This window comes from Petaurus breviceps, unplaced genomic scaffold (genome assembly GCF_028583685.1).
Source record: "Petaurus breviceps papuanus isolate PSGF00001 unplaced genomic scaffold, PetGlider_PUasm1.0 419, whole genome shotgun sequence".
Lineage (NCBI taxonomy): Eukaryota > Metazoa > Chordata > Mammalia > Diprotodontia > Petauridae > Petaurus > Petaurus breviceps.
The window spans coordinates 13912347-13930680 of record NW_027186324.1 but is presented as its reverse complement, the minus strand read 5'-3'; the positions used below and the strand labels follow the sequence as shown (position 1 = coordinate 13930680).

The following is an 18334-nucleotide window of genomic DNA, read 5'->3' as shown; positions in this document are numbered from 1 at the left end:
TATCTATCTATCTATCTATCTATCTATCTATCTATCTATCTATCTATCTATCTATCTATCCATTTGTTTGTTTGCTTGCTTATTTATTGTTAGATTTAAACATTCAATTATATAAGATTTTGAGCTACAATTTTTTTCTCTCCCCATCTTTCCCCTACCCCCATCCCCAAATAGCAAGCCTACTGAATACACCTTCCACAAATCTGTTCTCTCATATCTTTCCCCTTCACCGCCTTAACTTTCTAGTAGGGCAAGATGGACTTCTATACACCAGTACCTGTATATCTTATTTACCAATTGCATATAAAATAATTTTTTCAAACATTTATTTTTTTCCAGAATTTTCTCTTCTTCCCCCTTTACCCACCCCCCACTAGGAAGATGAGAAATTCAATATAGATTGTACATGTGTAGTTACCCAAATCATTTCCACAATAGTTATATTGTGAAAGACTATATTTCCCTCCATCCTATCCCACCCCCTACTTATTCTCTTTTATCCTTTGACCCTATCCCTTTTCAACAATACTTGCTACTAACTACCCTCTCCCCCAATCTGCCCTCCCTTGTATCACCATCACACTTCTTATTCGCTACCCCCAATATTTCCTGTGGGGTAAGATACCCAATTGAGTATGTATGTTATTCCCTCCTTAGGCCAAATTCAATGAGAATCAGGTTGGCCCAATCCTTTTCACTTTCCTGTTCTTCCCCACCATTGTAGCAGTTTTCTCTCACCTCTTTTATATGAGATAATTTATCCTGATCTACTGCTCCCTTTCTCCTTCTCCCAATAAATTCCTCTCTCACTTCTTAATTTTATTTCTTTAGATATCTTCCTTCATATTCAACTCATCCTGTGACCTCTATGTATATATGAACATACAAATGCCCAGACTCACATATATGTATGTGCACATACATCCTCCTATACATACATATATGCATATCTATAAATACACACACACACACACACACACACACACACATATATATATATATATATATTTCCTTCTGCTATACTCATACTGAGAAAAGTCTTATAAGTTACAATTATCATTTTCCATGTAGGAATGTAAATAGTTCAACTTTTAAAAGTTCCTTATTTTTTTTTCCAGCTTGCCTTCTCATGCTTCTCTTGTTTCCTGTATTTGGAAGTCAAATTTTTTTGTTTAGCTAAGGTTTTTTTAATCAAGAATGCTTGAAAGTCCTCTATTCCACTGAAGGACCTTATTTTCCCTGTAGCATTATACTCAGTTTGGCTGGGTAGGTGATTCTTGCTTTTAATCCCAGCTCCTTTGACCTTCAGATTGTCATATTCCAACCCCTTTGTTCCCTTAGTGTAGAAGCTGCCAGAACCTGTGTTATCCTGATTGTGTTTCCAAAATATTGAAATTGTTTCTTCCTGGCTGCTTGTAGTATTTTCTTCTTGATCTGGGAACTCTGGAACCTGGCTATAATATTCTTAGGAGGTTTGTTTTTGGGATCTTTTTCAAGAGGCAATTGGTGGATTCTTTCAACGTCTATTTTGCCCTCTGCTTCTAAAACATCAGTACAATTTTCCTTGAGAATTTCTTGAAGGATGATTTCTAGGTTCTTTTTTTGATCACAACTTTCAGGTAGTCCAATGATTTTTAAATTATTTCTCCTGGATCTACTTTCCAGGTCAGTGGTTTTCTAATGAGATATTTCAAAATGCCTTCTATTTTTTATTTCTTTGGATCTATTTAAGAGTATCTTGATTTCTCATAAAGTCATTAGTTTCTATTTGGTAAAAATCTAATTCTGAAAGGATTCTCTTCAGTGAGCTTTTAAGATTCTTTTTCCATCTGTCAAATTCGGCTTTTTAAAGCATTATTCTGCTTTTTGAGCTTTTTGAGCCTCTTTTGCCATTTGAGCTAGTGAATTTTTGAAGGTGTCATTTTATTCAGTCAGGTTGTCTCACTTTTCGTAATTTTCTTGCATCATTCTCATTTCTCTTCCCAATTTTTCCTCCACTTCTCTTACTTGGTTTTCAAAATCCTTTCCTAAGCTCCTCTATGGCCTGTAAGCAGTTCATCTTTTTCTTGGAAGCTTTTGGAGCAAGAGTTCTTACTTTGCTGTCTTCCTCCTTTTCCATGCTTTGATCGTTTTTGTCTCCAAAATAGGAATCTAAAGTTGGACTGCTGTGCCTGGTTTGCTTCCTTTGCTTGCTCATGTTGCCACTCAATTACTTGACTTTTGAGCTTTTTGACACAGTAGAACTCTGCTTCTAGAGAGGAGAACTTTGTCCCAAATTGCTGTGGTTTTCTCAGCTGCTGGAGCTATATATCAGCAATGCAATATTCACAATTCCTACGGAAATTACAAATATGCTGATGTAGTTATCAATCACAAAATATATCAGGCTTTCTATATGGGTGATAAAGCTGGAACATTTATTAAAATACCAAAAGACTGAGTCCCAAAAGCAGAAAGTCAAAGCCATCAGAGTAGTTATTAAAATGGCACAGGTAGATAAAGTAGAAAGCACCCACATTCTCAAGCCTTTAAAACAAAACAGGCTACCTTAGGCAAAGGTCCTCCTCTCCCCACTCACAGCAACCACCCAGCGTCCAGGAAGCATGCTCCCAGCAGCTCCAGCCCCTGGCAGTCCTCAGCAGGAGTACTTATCAGAAATTCTGGCTGACTTAAAAAGGGGTTTGCGCTTCCGCTGCCGCTGCCTCTGCTGCTGCTGTCACCATAGCCACCACTGCTAGCCACCAAAGGAACTCTAGCTTGGCTTCTGCTTCCTCTTGCCCCACCCATTCCTGCTATATCAGCAAGTCCAATGGGGCAGAGAAGATATTTAAATCCCATAACCCTTACAAGCTATTAGTTGGTTGCCCTCTCTGCAGCCCCCACAAGCTCTATCACCTAGTCTCATGCCCAGGACCTTCAGTCTAGATAGCAATCCAGATCCAAGCAGGTTGAATGAAGAGTCAATACCCCTCAGAATGGTTGCTTTGTGCCCCTACAGTCTGCGAGCCAAGAGCTTTGAAGCAGCCATGTGATGGCTGCACATCTCAGTCTTTTCTCCCTCTGGAGAAGAGACTGGACCACACTGCCTCCTTGTTCCCAAAGTCTACACTGACCTCTTACTTTGTCTTTATCATTTATGGGTTGATAATTCTGAAAACCTTGACAGCTGCTGGTGATCCACTGTCCTGAAGTCCCTCCTGCCAAGGCTGGTAGGTTCTTCCTGAGGCTAAAACCGTGGGGTCATGTGGGGCTAGTCTCTCCTCCCAGTGCTGTGATGGACCCTTCCTGTCTTCCTGCCAAACTGTCTTCAGGGGGAGATTTGTTTCTCTCTGTCACTTTGTGGGTTCTGTAGCCATAGTGTTTTAGTGTAACTTTTTGTAGGCATTTGTGGTGGTTATGGGGGAAGCACAGGGAGTTTTCCTGCTTCTATGCCACCATTTTTGCTCTGCCCCAATACTGTTGATTTATGTGGGTTTATTTTATATCCTGCAATTTTGGTAGAGTTGATTATTTTTTCAAGTAGGTTTTTACTTAATACTCTAGCATTTCCTAATTATACCTTCTTATAAACAGCAAAGGGTGATAGTTTTGTTTTTTTCTTTCCCTATTTTAATTCCTTCAATTCCTTTTTCTCCTTTTTTTTGCTAAAGCTAACATTTCTAGCACCATATTGAATAATAGTGGTGATAATGGAAATCCTTGTTTCACCCCCAATCTTATTGGAAATTCTCCTAGCTTATCTTCATTACATATAATGCTTAATCATTGTTTTGAATAGATGTTACCTATCATTTTAAAGAAGACTTCATTTATTCCTATGCTCTTAGGTACTTTTAATAGGAATCACTGTCAAAAGCTTTTTTCTGCATCTACTGAGATAATCATATGATTTTTATGAGTTTTATTCTTGATATGGTTTATTGTGCTGATAGTTTTGCTAATATTGAACCACCAATGCATTTCTGATATAAATCTTACCTGATCATAGTGTATTATCCTCAAGATAAGTTGCTATAATCTCTTCACTAATATTTTATTTTACTTTTTGCATCTATATTCATTAGGGAAATTGGTCTATCATTTTCTTTCTCTCTTTTGGCTCTTCCCAGTTTAGGTATCAGCACCATGTTTGTATCATAGAAAGAATTTGATAGGACTCCTTCTTTGCTTATTTTCCCAAATAGTGTATATACTACTAGAATTAATTGTTCTTTAAATTCTTCCATGGTTTGATGAAGTTAAGTGTGCTGCTGGCTTGCTGTGCCACATCCTGCCCTGTATTGCTCCCCTTCCCCCAAAGCAAATGGGGCTTTTCCCATTAATACTCAAACTTCCTGGGCTACAAGACTGCTCCACCCCATCTTTCTGTTGTCTGTCTATTAAAGGAGATTAATTTCAAAGAAATGTAACAAAGAAAGGGTGGATCCATAGGGAAACATTTCTCCTTCATAACATTACTGTAGGGACTCTGAGAGTAGTGAAGATAACTAAGAGGAAAATGTTGCCACATTAGCTTGGAAAGAGGTAGAATAAGGACATTGAAATGGAAGACTGAACTCTGGTAGGCACAACTACTTTCCTTTCTCTTCTAAAAAAATGATCTATAGTTATAGCAGCAACTCACATTTACATAGTGCTTCAAAGTCTTTTAAACATTTTAAATATGTTATTTCATTTGATCCTCACAACCCTACCAAGGTAAATAATATGATTATGCGTATTTTACAAATGAGGAAACTCAGAGAAAGGAAGGTTAAGTGACTATCAAAGGATCACAGAGTCAATCTAAATAATAATAGTCTAGAATAATAGCAATGGCAGCTAGGTAGCACAATGGATAGAGAATCAGGGCTGGAATTTGGAAGACCTGAATTCAAATCTGATCTCTGATAACTATTTCCTCTAGGAAATAGCTGTGTGACCCTGGGCAAGTCATGTAACTCTGTTCACCTCAGTTTCATCATCTATACAATGAGCTGGGGAAGGAAATGTAAAACCACTGCCATATCTTGGCCAAGAAAACTTCAAATGGGATCATTGAGAGTTGAGCATAACTAAACACCAATAATAGCAGTTTTTTTTTGATGGCAAAGAATTAGAAATAAAGTATATGCCCATCAACTGGGGAATGACTGAACAAGTTGTGGTATATATAATGTGATGGAGTACTACTGTACTATAAGAAATCACAAGCAGAATGGTTTCAGAAAAACCTGAGAAGACTTACATAAACTCATATAAAGTGAGCAGGACTAACACATTGTACTCGGTAACAACAATGGTCAACAATGAATGACTTACCTTTTCTGATCTACACAAGGATTCAAAACAATTCCAAAGGACCCATGATGCAAAATGCTATCTACAGTGAGAGAGACACAGAGAGAGAGACAGACAGATAGACAAACAGACAGACTGCTGAATGTTAAATGCAAATTAAAACATGTTATTTTACTGACTTATTTTTGATGTCTTCTTTTTCAAATGACTAGTATATTTTATAAGATGTTACATGTATAATCTATATCAAATTGCTTGCTTCCCAAGAAGGGAGAGGGATAGTAATAAAAGAGAATTTGAATTCATTTTTAAATGTAATTTTAAATGCCATTGTGAAATATTTAATGAAATAAATAAAAACATGTTTAAAATAGTGTAATAATAAATAACCATTTATTAAATACCAACTGTGTGCTTGGCACTGTGCTAAGTGCTAGGGATATACATATGAGAAAGGAAGTCAATGCTTGTCTTCAAGGAACAAACAATCTAACTGGGGAGGGAGGAAAGGAAGGGGGCATGATGGAGAAGGAAAAATATTGTAGCCATGTAGGAAATAAATTAGTTACTGATAGAGAATTCAAACACAGGTCTGCCTCTCAAATAGTCCCACTATTGCATGCTCTAGTCACCAACAAACACTACTCCTTTAGGGTTAAATAGTGAGTTGCTCTAGGGATGTGTTGTCAGGAGACCTTAGGCACTATTGTAAATATTTATATATCGGAAAAATGAAAATAAACACCATTTTGCTGTATGCAATTAAATTACAAATAGAAGAATCTCAATGAAAAATAATCACACCTGAGATGTGTGCATAATGGCCTCGATATAGAAACAAAAAGATTAGAGATGTTTTATAAAAATGAACAAATAGATTTCAATTACATTACTTGAACAAATATAGCAAGTATCCTGGTGGTACCATTTAAAATAAATCACAGAAATCTATATGTACTTTTGTAGACTTAATCTTCATTTACCTGATTTCCTCAGGTAAAAAAAATACTAGAAAGCTTAAAGTGCTCTGCAAAATTAGTTATTTTTGTTAGAGGCAATATAGGTAGTATCTTGGAGTAAGGAAAACCAGTGTTTAACAGATTGAACACTTCAGATACTTAACTTATTCATGTGACTACGGAAAAGTCACTTTTTGTCTTTGACCTTTAGTTTCCTCTATCTGTAAAAATGGGTATGGATAATGGAAAACAAAAGGAATAAACATTTATATAGCACCTACTATGTATGCACTAGGCAATATGCTAAGAACCTTTTACAAATATAATCTCATTTGACTCTCATAATTATCCTGTGAGTAGCTACTATTATTATCCATTTCAAAGTTAAGAACACTGAAACAGAAATTAAATAACTTGCCCAGGTTCACACAGTTAATATGTGTCTAAAGTCAAATATGAACACATATTCTCCTGGCACCATGACCATTTCTCTATGCATTGCTCCACCAGCTGCCTGACTTGATAGGATGATAGGTAGGAATGTTGTGAGAATCAAATGAGATGAAATATATGTGGAGCTAGGGGCAAAAGTGGATAGAATTCAGGGCCAGGAGTCAGAGGACTCCTCTTTATGAGTTCAAATACAACCTCAGATACTTACTAGCTATGTGACTTAAACTGGGCAAGTTACTTACCCTCATTTGCCTCAGTTTCCTCATCTGTAGATTGAGCTGGAGAGAGAACTGGAAAAAAACACTCCAGTACCTTTGCTAAGAAAACTCCAAATTGGGTTTTGAAGAATTTGACATGACTGAAAAATGATTGACCAATAATATATGTAAAGTGCTTTGTAAAGCTGGAAGCACTATAAAATGTTAGCTCCTATTATTACTTTACATGAAAAATTGGTAAATGTTTGCTCAGCACTCTTTTATATAGTAACAGTATGATTAGAAACCCAATACCACATTTTGCTCATTCATCTTAGCTAATAAACCAGGACCAGTTTCAATGAGTATAATCAATAAGTGTTTATGTATCTCTGTGTTTGTGACAATGAATGGCTAACTAATGAATAATTTTTTTCCTGTTTATGTAGAATAACTCAGGGAATCTGGAAGGAAATATATTGAACATGTTGCAAGTATGAAGTAATATATGCACACTAATATCTGAATAAAACAGTTTTTTCCCATTTTTACAGCTTGCAGATCAGGATTCTATAAAGCTTTTGCTGGGAACACAAAGTGTTCTAAGTGCCCTCCACACAGTTTAACCTATATGGAAGCAACACCTGTCTGCCAGTGTGAAAAGGGTTACTTCCGAGCTGAAAAAGACCCACCTTCTATGGCATGTACCAGTAAGTCTAATTAATTTAGTGTTTGGAATCCTTTCCCCCATGTTGTGTCTTTATTTTAATTTAATTAATGAGGAAACTCAGATTCTACTTATCTTTTCATATAATCAAGGGGAAAGCATTTTTTAAGTTATAAAGAAACAATTCCATTTTTTACAAGCTTAAAAAAAGATTGTAATTTTGTCCTTAAAAAAGTATATTCTGTGTTCAAAACTTAGGGCTGGTTGTAGGGATTTGAAAACCTCTTAACTGGGAATTTAAGTAACTGCAAGAGCACAACATAATTTAAACAGTAAAACTACTTTACAGATGCTGGTAAATTTGGCTCGGTCCTTCATCATGCTAAGGCAGAGTAATTTAGTCCTATGCCTGATATAGTCTGGTTACTATCCTTCATGCTCAAAGAGGACCAAAATGTCAGGGTCAAGATACAGTGTATCTGAATGTCGCTGGTCAGATCAATATGAGCTCAGAAGGCTACCACAGGTCATGTACAAAGAGGCGCATGGAATTTGCTGGGTGTGGGATCTTACAAATAAGGGTTAACTTAAAAGCCATCAACATCCCTATCTGTGAATATTAGCATTTCTTTGGCATTTATCTTTAAATGAAAGTACTTACATTTTAATATATATTTGTTCCTCATCTTCCTGAAATTATTAGGCCCTGTGTCCTATTCCAAGAGTCAGTTGGCCTCAGAAATTATCAAGCACAATAATATAGATTTTAAGTGATTTCAATGCTTTGCCATTAGAGCTGCTGTCGTTATTTAAACTTTACTGTTAATAACTGACATAAATAAATGGATTGTCCAAATTATATCAGTTTAAAATGCTATCTCTAATTGTTTACAGAAATCTGTCAAAAGCCACGCTAACTCTAAAGTATTTATACTGAGTTGTTTTTTTCTGGACTGAGAATTGTTGCCAATCAAGATGTGGAAGATATTATGTATTCCTAGAAAGACAAAAATAAAATGCAAAATATGCCATGATTTTTAATAGGGATGTGGGAATTATGTGGAATTTATGACTTAAGCTTGAAAATGCTGATTTTAAAAGTTTCTGTAATGCTTGTCCTTAGAGTTATCTGCCACATGCTGCCAACTTGAGCAGAAACAGAATTGGGAAAGTGGAAAGACCAGGGTCTCCCTCAGAAAATCTTGTGATTTTTTTTTTCTGAGAGGAGGTAAAGTGCCAGAGCAGGATGTTAACTTTACCTTAGAAATAGGAGAAGCAAGCAGTCCCCTAAGAGATGCTATACTAAGCACTGCCCTTATCCTTTCATTCCATCTATAGTTCTATCATTAGTCATTTCTTTAGTTCTCATTGTTACTAGTTTTCTTTTATCATGGAGATCAATCTACACTCCTTCTCTAGACTTTTCAGCTTTCCTTCTGACAGGAAGAACAAAGCATCAAGCTCAAAGACAAACTCAGTCCAGCAATATTAACTCACATTGACATATCTCTAAGTTTTGAAGAACACATTCTTCACAGCAACTTTGTGAGGTATATAGTTAAAGGATTATTGTCCCATTTTAAGATGAGAAAACCAAGGTCCTGACAGTGTGTATGAGATGGAATTTAAGCAGAAATTACAAGACAAAGAAACATTTCAACAGACAGGCGTCCAAATGTCCAATCATTACATCCATACATAGTCAGTCACCAGAGAGGGAAGCATCAACATTTGGATTTTCAAAGCCAGGGAGCTCTCAATGACTGCCCAGAGTCTCCTCTTGTCAAATCACACAACAATTCTCAAAGTGACCCCCAAAACAAAGTCTCACATCAGGGTTTATGTAGCTTTCTCCTGGCTCAGAGGATGTAATAACCCTCTTGACCCCACTGCACAATAACAAAGTATCTTGTTCAAAATAAGCCTCCCACCACAGATTCAAGGTGCACTTAGGCATAGGGGCAGGCAAGATATTAAAAATTTACATTCCCATAACACAATAAAAGAGGCAATAAGATGACATTTATAATATGCAACCAAGAGGAAGAGGCTGCAGTCATCTATGTGATGGGGGAACGCAGTGTCTTCTTCCAGATGTAGGTCCATTCCATCATCCACATGGGTACTTCTAACTTTAATGATCTAGGTATATGCAAAGAACCATTCCACTGAAGCAATAAACCTTGCAGCCATTCCTCAATGTAGCAGCAAGCACCCAAATCAGTCAGATATGTATTGTTTACCTAGTTCAGGGGAAAAAGGTCAGCACCCTGAACTTCAAAGTATACAGGCAGAATTATCAAGACAGAAACAGATCAAGTAGACAGATTTCCAAACTGTCCAACCATTACATCCATACCAAGCAACATCTGGGTTTCAACATCTGGGTTTTTCAAAGCCGGAGGGCTCTGGACAATGGCTTCGCAGAATCTATATCAAATCACAGAACACTTCTCAAAGTGAGCCCCAAAACAAAGCTACACATCAAGGCTTATATAGCCTTCTCCTGGATCAGAGAATGTAACAACCTTATTGACTCACTGGCCAATCAAGAAGTATCTACTGAAAAACAAGCCTCCCTCCCCAGGCTCCAGGTGCACTTTAGCCTAAGGGCAGGGAAGATCTTAAAAATTTACATTCCCATTACACTCAATTGATGAGCATACTCTCAATGCCCAATTCTTCAGAAATGCACAAAAAAGAGTTGACAGAAATAATTTTATACAAGTAGTGTATCTTTATACAAGAAAGTGCATCTTTCCATAGGATTTCTACTATGAGCATCTTCAAGATTCTGATTACATAGTATAGTGAACTCTGCATTTATTTAGTAACAAACTAAGACAAAACATTGACAGAAACCAAAGTATAGCTTTCACAATATTATGACGTAAAAAGTTATCACTAAAATGGCCACATAGTTTTCACCAAAGCGGTAACCTCATTTTAAACAAAAGATATCATTCAGTAAGATCTTAACTCAATCATCCTTAAGGAGGCAAGCCTCCTTAATGGACACAAATTAAAAGGTCAGAGTTCTCCACCCCTAGGTCACATTGTCTTAATCTCTCAGTCAAAAGCTCTTCTTTTTCTTAATTGGAGATCAGCTTCCAACCATCCTTAATCCAATCATTCTGAAGAGTACATGATGCAGAGCACAAAGTCCTCCCATCCCTAAGTTACATGAAATCATGATTTTCTCAGTTTGCATTAAATACCCTAGAAGAGGTTTTTTCATCTTGACTTGGGGCTGGCTCTCAGTTTCCATGGTTCCTCTTCCATGGGTCCAGCTCCTATCTGAATCCATCCAACTGTAACCTGGGTTCAAAGGCAGGCAGCTCCCAACTCCTCGTCCAGTTCTTGTTCCATATTGAAGCTCACAGTATCCAGCCCAGCTCAAGTCCTTCACAGTTTCTGTTCCTGGGAAGACAAAGCATAACAGAGCCACAATAACATTCATAGACAATGTCAGCACTATCATCAATTCACTTTCTGCCTGAGAAGTCAACATAGACCCACAAACAAGGTCTGAAACATCAACACAAATCATGAGTATTGTCCCAGGACTGCTGAAAACATCAATAAGACCCTCCTCCAGGACTTCTGTAAACATACAACAAGAAAAATCCTCTTTCAGGGCTTCAGAACCAGCAGTAAGGTCTCAGGGTTTCAGTAACAAGAGTACCATCCTTTATCAGCAGACAAATTTGACAAAGTAACATCAAAACAAACAGACAAAGTGCCGGCACCACAGTCATGCTTCTTCCCATTTTCTGCTCTCTTAGCCTGGGCTTTTCCTTATATATGGTCATTAAGCTCCTCCCTGTTCCACCCCTTAGTATTGCATAAGTAACATGGGTTCACAATTTCTATTTCTTAACAAAAGACATTATATAATTATGGACAAGAAACTTGAACTGAAAACTGTGTTAAATAATTAAATAGCTGATACAAGGTGTTAACTACTTCTTTGCTTGCTATTACAGGGTCCTTTCCCCATTTTCATGATCTCTTTGGGATACAGACCTAGATTTCTGGATCAAAGGGTATGCACAATTTTATAGACCTTTGGGCATAGTTCCAAATTGCTCTCCAGAATGACTGGCTCAGTTCACAAGTCCACCAACAATGAGTTAGTGTTTCACTTTTCCTACATTTTATCCGATATTTATCATTTTCCTATTTTGTCAAGTTAGCCAGTCTGATAGGTAGGATGTGGTACCTGAGAGTTGCTTTGATTTACATGTCTCTAATCAATAGATATTAAAAACATTTTTCATATATCCATAGATTTTAATTTCTTCATCTGAAAACTGCCTGTTCATATCTGTTGAACATTTATCAACTGTGAAATGACTTGTATTCTGATAAATTTGATCCAGTTCCTTATATATTTCATAAACGAGATCTTTATCAGAGAAACTGGTTGTAAAAACTACTTCCCAGCCTTTTGCTTCCCTTGTAATCTTCATTGCATTGGTGTTGTTTATGCAAAACCTTTTTAATTTAATATCATTAAAATTACCCATTTTGTATTTCATAATTTACTCTATCTTTTGTTTGGTCAGAAATTCTTCCCTTCTTCATAGACAGGTAAATTATTCCTTGCTCTCTTAGTTTACTTACAGCACCAGTTTTTACATATAAATTATCCATCCATTTTGGCTTTATCTTAGTATATGGTGAAATATTTTGACCTATCCCTAGTTTCTGCCATACTATTTTCCAGGTTTCCCATCAGTCTTAACTTTTTCCTTATTCATTTTGATCAGATTTATCCAATTCTTAGAGGGGAAGATTAAAATTTCCCACCATTATAGTAATTCTATCTATTTCCACCTGCAATTCATTTAACTTTTCCTTTAAAAATTTAGGTGCTATTGTTGTAATGGCATGACAGTGAGTGAGACCATTAATCAATTTAAATGGAGTTTTTATTGTGGAGCATAATTAACCTGGGGACTGCCAGGGGTCATGTAGCCAAATCAGGAAGCCCTGAGTATATACATCTCAGGGTTTATATAGACAAAAGCCACACCATAAATGTTAGCATTGCTTAACATTTATTGCCCAGTGGTCAGTTTGTTGCCCAACTGGAAGTTCTCAAATCTATTTTGAGAAAGGAACAGAAGGGGGGAGCGGGCTGTGGTATTCAGGTAGCAGGTTTTGGCAGGTTTGATGCCATAGGCAGCACCCCTATGATGTGGAGAGATTGGAGAATGTTCACAAAAATTTGGGGGGGGGTACTACACTACAGCATTTGGCACATAGACTTTTAGTGTTGATATTGCTTCATTTTTTGAGGCACATTAATCTCTTTTAGAGATTTTGAAGAAAAATTAGTCAACTTGAAAAGAAGGAAAGACAATATGGAATTTCTTTTCTAATTTATTTTTATTTTATTATATTTATTTTATTACTATTTTTTGTAATTTGTAATTTTTAATAATTTAATAATAAAATAAAAATAAATATATTTTAATTTTTAATAAATTATATTTATTTTATTACTAAAATTAGATGGTATATTTTTTTTGTTTTGAAATGAAAGAACTATGCAGAATTGCCTAGCATTGATCAAAAAATATTTCTGAAAAATGCATGCGTAATTTGATTTTTTTCATAAATGAGTATATTTTAGGAAATTTTTTCTAAAATGCATTTTCATATTTTATAGAGCTTGAATCTTTAATATTGTCTTTTAGGTGTTAGTTGACTATTATAGTGGGCTAGAAGGTTTCATAAGAAAAAAAAAACAGCTGAATGTTTGGAGTCCTTCCTGTGGCTTAATTCTGGGTCTATGAATTAAACAGTTTCTGACCTTGGTCAAGTCCATAACATTCTCTGGGCTTTCGTTTCTGTACAAAATGAATGGGTTGAATTACATGTTCTCTGTGATCTCTCCTACTCTAAAATGCTATGCTTCTATGTGAATCTATTTATAATCTCAATTCTGATGTTTTTATAATATACTGCAACAAAATGTAATTATTGTTTTCAACCCCTGAGGCAGGATGACAGCCCTAGTCTGAGTGAATACTCTTCTGGCCTACTAATGATCAAATATCCAGCCACTTTAAGGATAGAAACATTTGTATAATCCTCCTCTTTTTCACAAACCCATCTCAGGAGAAAGACCAGCCAAACAATTTATTTGCAAATATCTTTGTTTTGTTAGTAATTTAAAAAAGTCCCCTAAAATAATGATACTCATCATTGATTTTAACTTCATCTCCATCGTCATTAACAAGAACACTTATCTATTCCTTTAATGTTTGCAAAGTGTCCTATGTGTCATCTTACATGATAACAGCAATAATAATAATATGCATAATGACAGCTAGCATTGATACAATGCTTTGATGTTTGCAAAGTATTACATATATTATATCATTTAATCCTCAAAACAATGCTGTGAAGTAGGTATTAATGATAACCCTGATTTTGCAGAGGAAGACGCTCAAGGTGAGAGAATTTGAGATCACGTAACTACAAAGTGTCTGACACAAAATTTGAATACAGGTCTTTTTTTAAGTCCAGGATTCTCATTACTATACCATTTTAAAAATATTCCTAGTTTAAAATGCATATGTACATTTTTTTTTTTACATTTTCAGATGCATATTAGAAGTTGAAAATGTTTATTTATTGCTTTTTGGAGGAGGGAAGGCAGGATAGTTGGGGTTAAGTGACTTGTCCAAAGTCACATGGCTAGTAAGTATGTCAAGTGTTTGAGGCCAGATATGAACTCAGGGCTGGTGTTCTATTCATTGTGCCACCTAGCTGCCCCAGGTTTGTTTAAGGGAAAAGAGATAGCTTTCAAGTTTTTAAAGTTTAATTATTATCCTATATATGGACCATAGATCTATAAATTCCCTATAAGTGGCTATAATATGTAATGGGGGAAATGTACATTTATTTCAATATACCTCTATATCATTTTTATTAATAATGCCATACTGTCTTCCAAAGCAATGGTTTTAACTAAAATGTTATATCACGTATAGTAATTAAACAGTTTCTTTGAATGCTGTGTACAAATTGCCTCATTTTTTTTTTAACCATAACTACTCAAACACTTTCAGGAAACCAGTTAACTATCATTTGTGATCTAAAAAAAATTGCAAATGTGTATTTTTTTTTGTCATAGAGCAGCTCAAAATTTAGTTGAATATAGCCAAATATACAATGCCTCATTCAACCAGTTTAATCAAAACGATTAAATTACCAGAAAGCTTGAGCAATGCAAGTAATTGTAATCATATGAAAAGGAAGAAATAAATTAATGCAGTTATTTTCTAATTCATTGTTTCTCCATTGAGAATCTGGTCACCTTGATGGTTTGTGTTTTTATAATGTTATGTCACCAATGCAATACTCATGGCATTTGCTATGAATATGCAGGCATAATTTCAGATTTGAATAGCAAGATATAACAGACTCTCTTCTTCAAAGACAAAACCAAGATATTTATTCAGATGCCAGAAAGCCAAATACACCATGGTAAGAAAGAAGCTGGCACACATTACCAATGCAGGAAGCACCGCCATTCCCAAGCCTTCCCTTCATCAGGCCTCCCCACAAAAAAAGTTCCCTTAGGCAAAATGCCCCTCTCTCACCCATGCTAGCTGCTCTGCCTCTCTCTGCCTTACTCCTCTCTTTCAGTTCCACTCACTCTCCCATTTCCTGCTCCATTACTTCTTTTTCCACCACTTTGGCAAGTCCTTCCCACCCCAGGCTTCATGTGAGTCAGACTTCCTTGTGAGTCAGACTTCCTTGTGATTCAGGCTCAACGCAAGTCCCATAGGCCTACTAATGGGTAAGAAAGATCTTCTTATCCCATTAACAATACATTATGATACAAATGTTTATGTGCATACATGTATTATATATGTGTGCATATATTCATGGTGGCATATCATATGCATGGATGTATGTCTTTTGAAGCAAAATGGTTTAATGCCTAGGGAGTTAGTCTCAGTATCAAGAAAGCCTAAATTTAAGTTCTGCCTCTGATATACTGCTTTTTTAACTAAAGGTAAATTTTTTCAGTGACCTTATGGTAGTCATTGATCTGTTACTGTGGAAAATGTTTACTCAAAGCAAATTTTCATACTAATGAAATCACAAATTTAAATAAAGATATGTTTAAATGTGATATATATACATACATACATATATCAATATATATACATGTGTATGTAAAATCAGTAAGATATTAACAACATACACATATTTTACTATACATAACTAAATTTTAATAATTGAGGGAGAGATTGATTTCCTTAGGACCCTCAAATCGTTTCTCCTGTGGCCTACTGTAAAACCAAGCATGAGCAGCTTTCCAGAGGATGGATTCTGTGAACAGCTTTCAAGGTTCTGATTTTATAGCACGGTGAACATTCTATTTATTCAATAACAAATCACAGAGAAACATTCACAGAAGATCAAGGCACAGCATTCACAATGTTACAACTAATCACAGAAAATCAAAATACAGCATTCACAATGACATAATAACTCAACAACTTATCATTAAAATGGCCACATAGTTTTCACCAAAGTGGTCACATAGTTTTGAACAAAATACATTTATTTAGTCAATCATAAAATCCTTAATTCAATCACAAAGTACAAAAGTAAAAGTTCCCCACCCCTAGGATGCAGTAAATCATAATCTTCTCAGTCAGTACACAATATCCAAGTAAAGTCTTCTCATCTTGACTTGAGGCTGGTTCAAAGCTTCCTGGTTCATCTTCCATGGTCCCAGCTGCAATTGTCACCTGGGTTCAGGCAGTCAGCTCCCAGTTCCTTGTCCATCTCCTTGTCCAGTTTCCATTCCATATCGAAGTTCACAGTGACCAGTCCACCTCAAGTCCTTCACAGTTCCTGTTTCTGGGAAGACAAAGCTTGACAGACCCACAAAAATATTCATTCACATTGCTGGCACCATCATCAATTTCATTATCTGCTTTTGATATCAACTCAGATACACCAACAAGTTCTGAGAACTCAACACAAATCATCAACACAAAAATCAAGAGAGACCCACAAACGACGTCCAAGAGGTCAGCACAAATCATCAACATAGAAATCAATACAGACCCACAAGCAAAGTCCAAGAGGTCCCAGGACCTCCAAAACACTCCTCCAGGACTTCTGTAAACATACAACCAGAAAATCCTATTTCAGGGCTTCCAGTATTGTCACAGGGCTCCTATACAAAGTATCACAAAAATACATCAACACAGACAGAGCAGACAGAGTGCCAGGATACCACAAATTTTCTCCTTCTTGACTTTCCCACCACAAGAGTTTTCATCTCAGTTATGCTGTCTCAAGCCCTGGGGTTCACCTTATATATGGTCAATAGCTCCTCCCCTTCCTGCTGCAGAAGTTCATGAGTTCTAGGGTTCACAAGTTGTGGGGTTCACATTTTCTGTTTCTTAACAGACTTGATACTTGTATCAAAAGAAACTTGAACTGAAACAAGGTGTTAATTCAAAAGCTGAAACAAAGTATGAACTACCTCTGTACTTTCCATTACACCTGCAATCATTAACAAAAACAGGCAAAACAAAGTTCAGACAAGACCACATGACCTCCATTCTGGGAGGAAGATAGTTGGAGAGGCAATATTACCTATTAATAATAAATGGAAAGAAATATCAGACTATGAGCTAGGAGACATCATTTTAATATTTGTTTTTTCATTAAGAACCAGTTTATGACCTTAGGTGAGTCACCTAAATGTAGAAAGCATTCCGTTTGTTTGTAATATAAGAGAGTAGGATAAGATAAACTTTAAGGTATTTTGCATCTCTAATAATCTGTGATAAGAGGGAATACAAGTAAATCTGAAAAATAAATTGGCAGTATATTCATATGCCACTCTGCCCACCCCCATAATTATTCTTTTGCCTCCATTTTAAGAACCACAGAAAGAGTTCAAATGTTAAGTGTATCTATGGGAAGAGAGAGGAGGAGGGAGAAGGACCGGAACTCATTTAATGTTTTCTGTCATCCTAAGACCCAGAATCACAACAATATTTTTTCAAATCAAATGCTTTATTAACTTCTGGTTTACATCATTCATTTCTGCCAGATTTTGAATTACAGATTTTCTCCGTTTTTCTCCTACCCATGGGCCCAAAATAGCAATCCCACTGGATATTCCCTCCAGTCTTCTCTCTCCCCTATCTTCTCCCATACCCCCTTCGAGTTTCCAGTAGGGCGTGGTGGACCTCTTTGCCCCAGTGCCTGTATATCTTATGTCCAAGTTCCATGTAAAATAATATTGATGATAGTATATATATATATTTTTTTCTTTAAATATTTGATTTTAAAACTTTGAATTCCAGATTCATTCCCTCCCTCCCTTGTCAGTTACCCTTACTGAGAAGATAAGCAATCCAGTATAGGTTATACATATGTGGCTATTCAAAAAATTTCCATAGTAGATATATTGTAAAAGACTGACTATATTTCCCTCCCTCCTATCTCCCCTCTCACTTGTTCTATTCTCTACTTTGATCTTTATCCTTTTCAAAAGTGAGTGCTTCCAAATTCTCTCTCCCAAGTGTGCCCTCCCTTCCATCACCCCCTCTTAACCCCTCCCCCTACTTTCCTGTAGAAATATTTATTAATATTTAAACCCTATTTAGTGTGTATTGCATTCCCTCCCCAAACCAAATTTAAAGAGAATAAGTTTGACCCATCCCGTTTTGCCTTCCTGTTTTTCCCCTCCATTGTACCTTGCTTCTTCTATATGAGATAGT

At 36.1% G+C, this 18334-nt stretch overlaps 1 protein-coding gene across 1 annotated transcript in view; it reads left to right on the top strand.

Moving 5' to 3' along the window:
* The window catches only part of EPHA6 (EPH receptor A6), an 862386-nt gene that overhangs the window by 372398 nt on the left and 471654 nt on the right, over positions 1-18334 (top strand). Inside the window, exon 4 of the mRNA XM_069100744.1 lies at positions 7444-7599. Within this exon, the coding sequence (XP_068956845.1) occupies positions 7444-7599 (156 nt within the window). The remainder of the gene's footprint in view (positions 1-7443; positions 7600-18334) is intronic.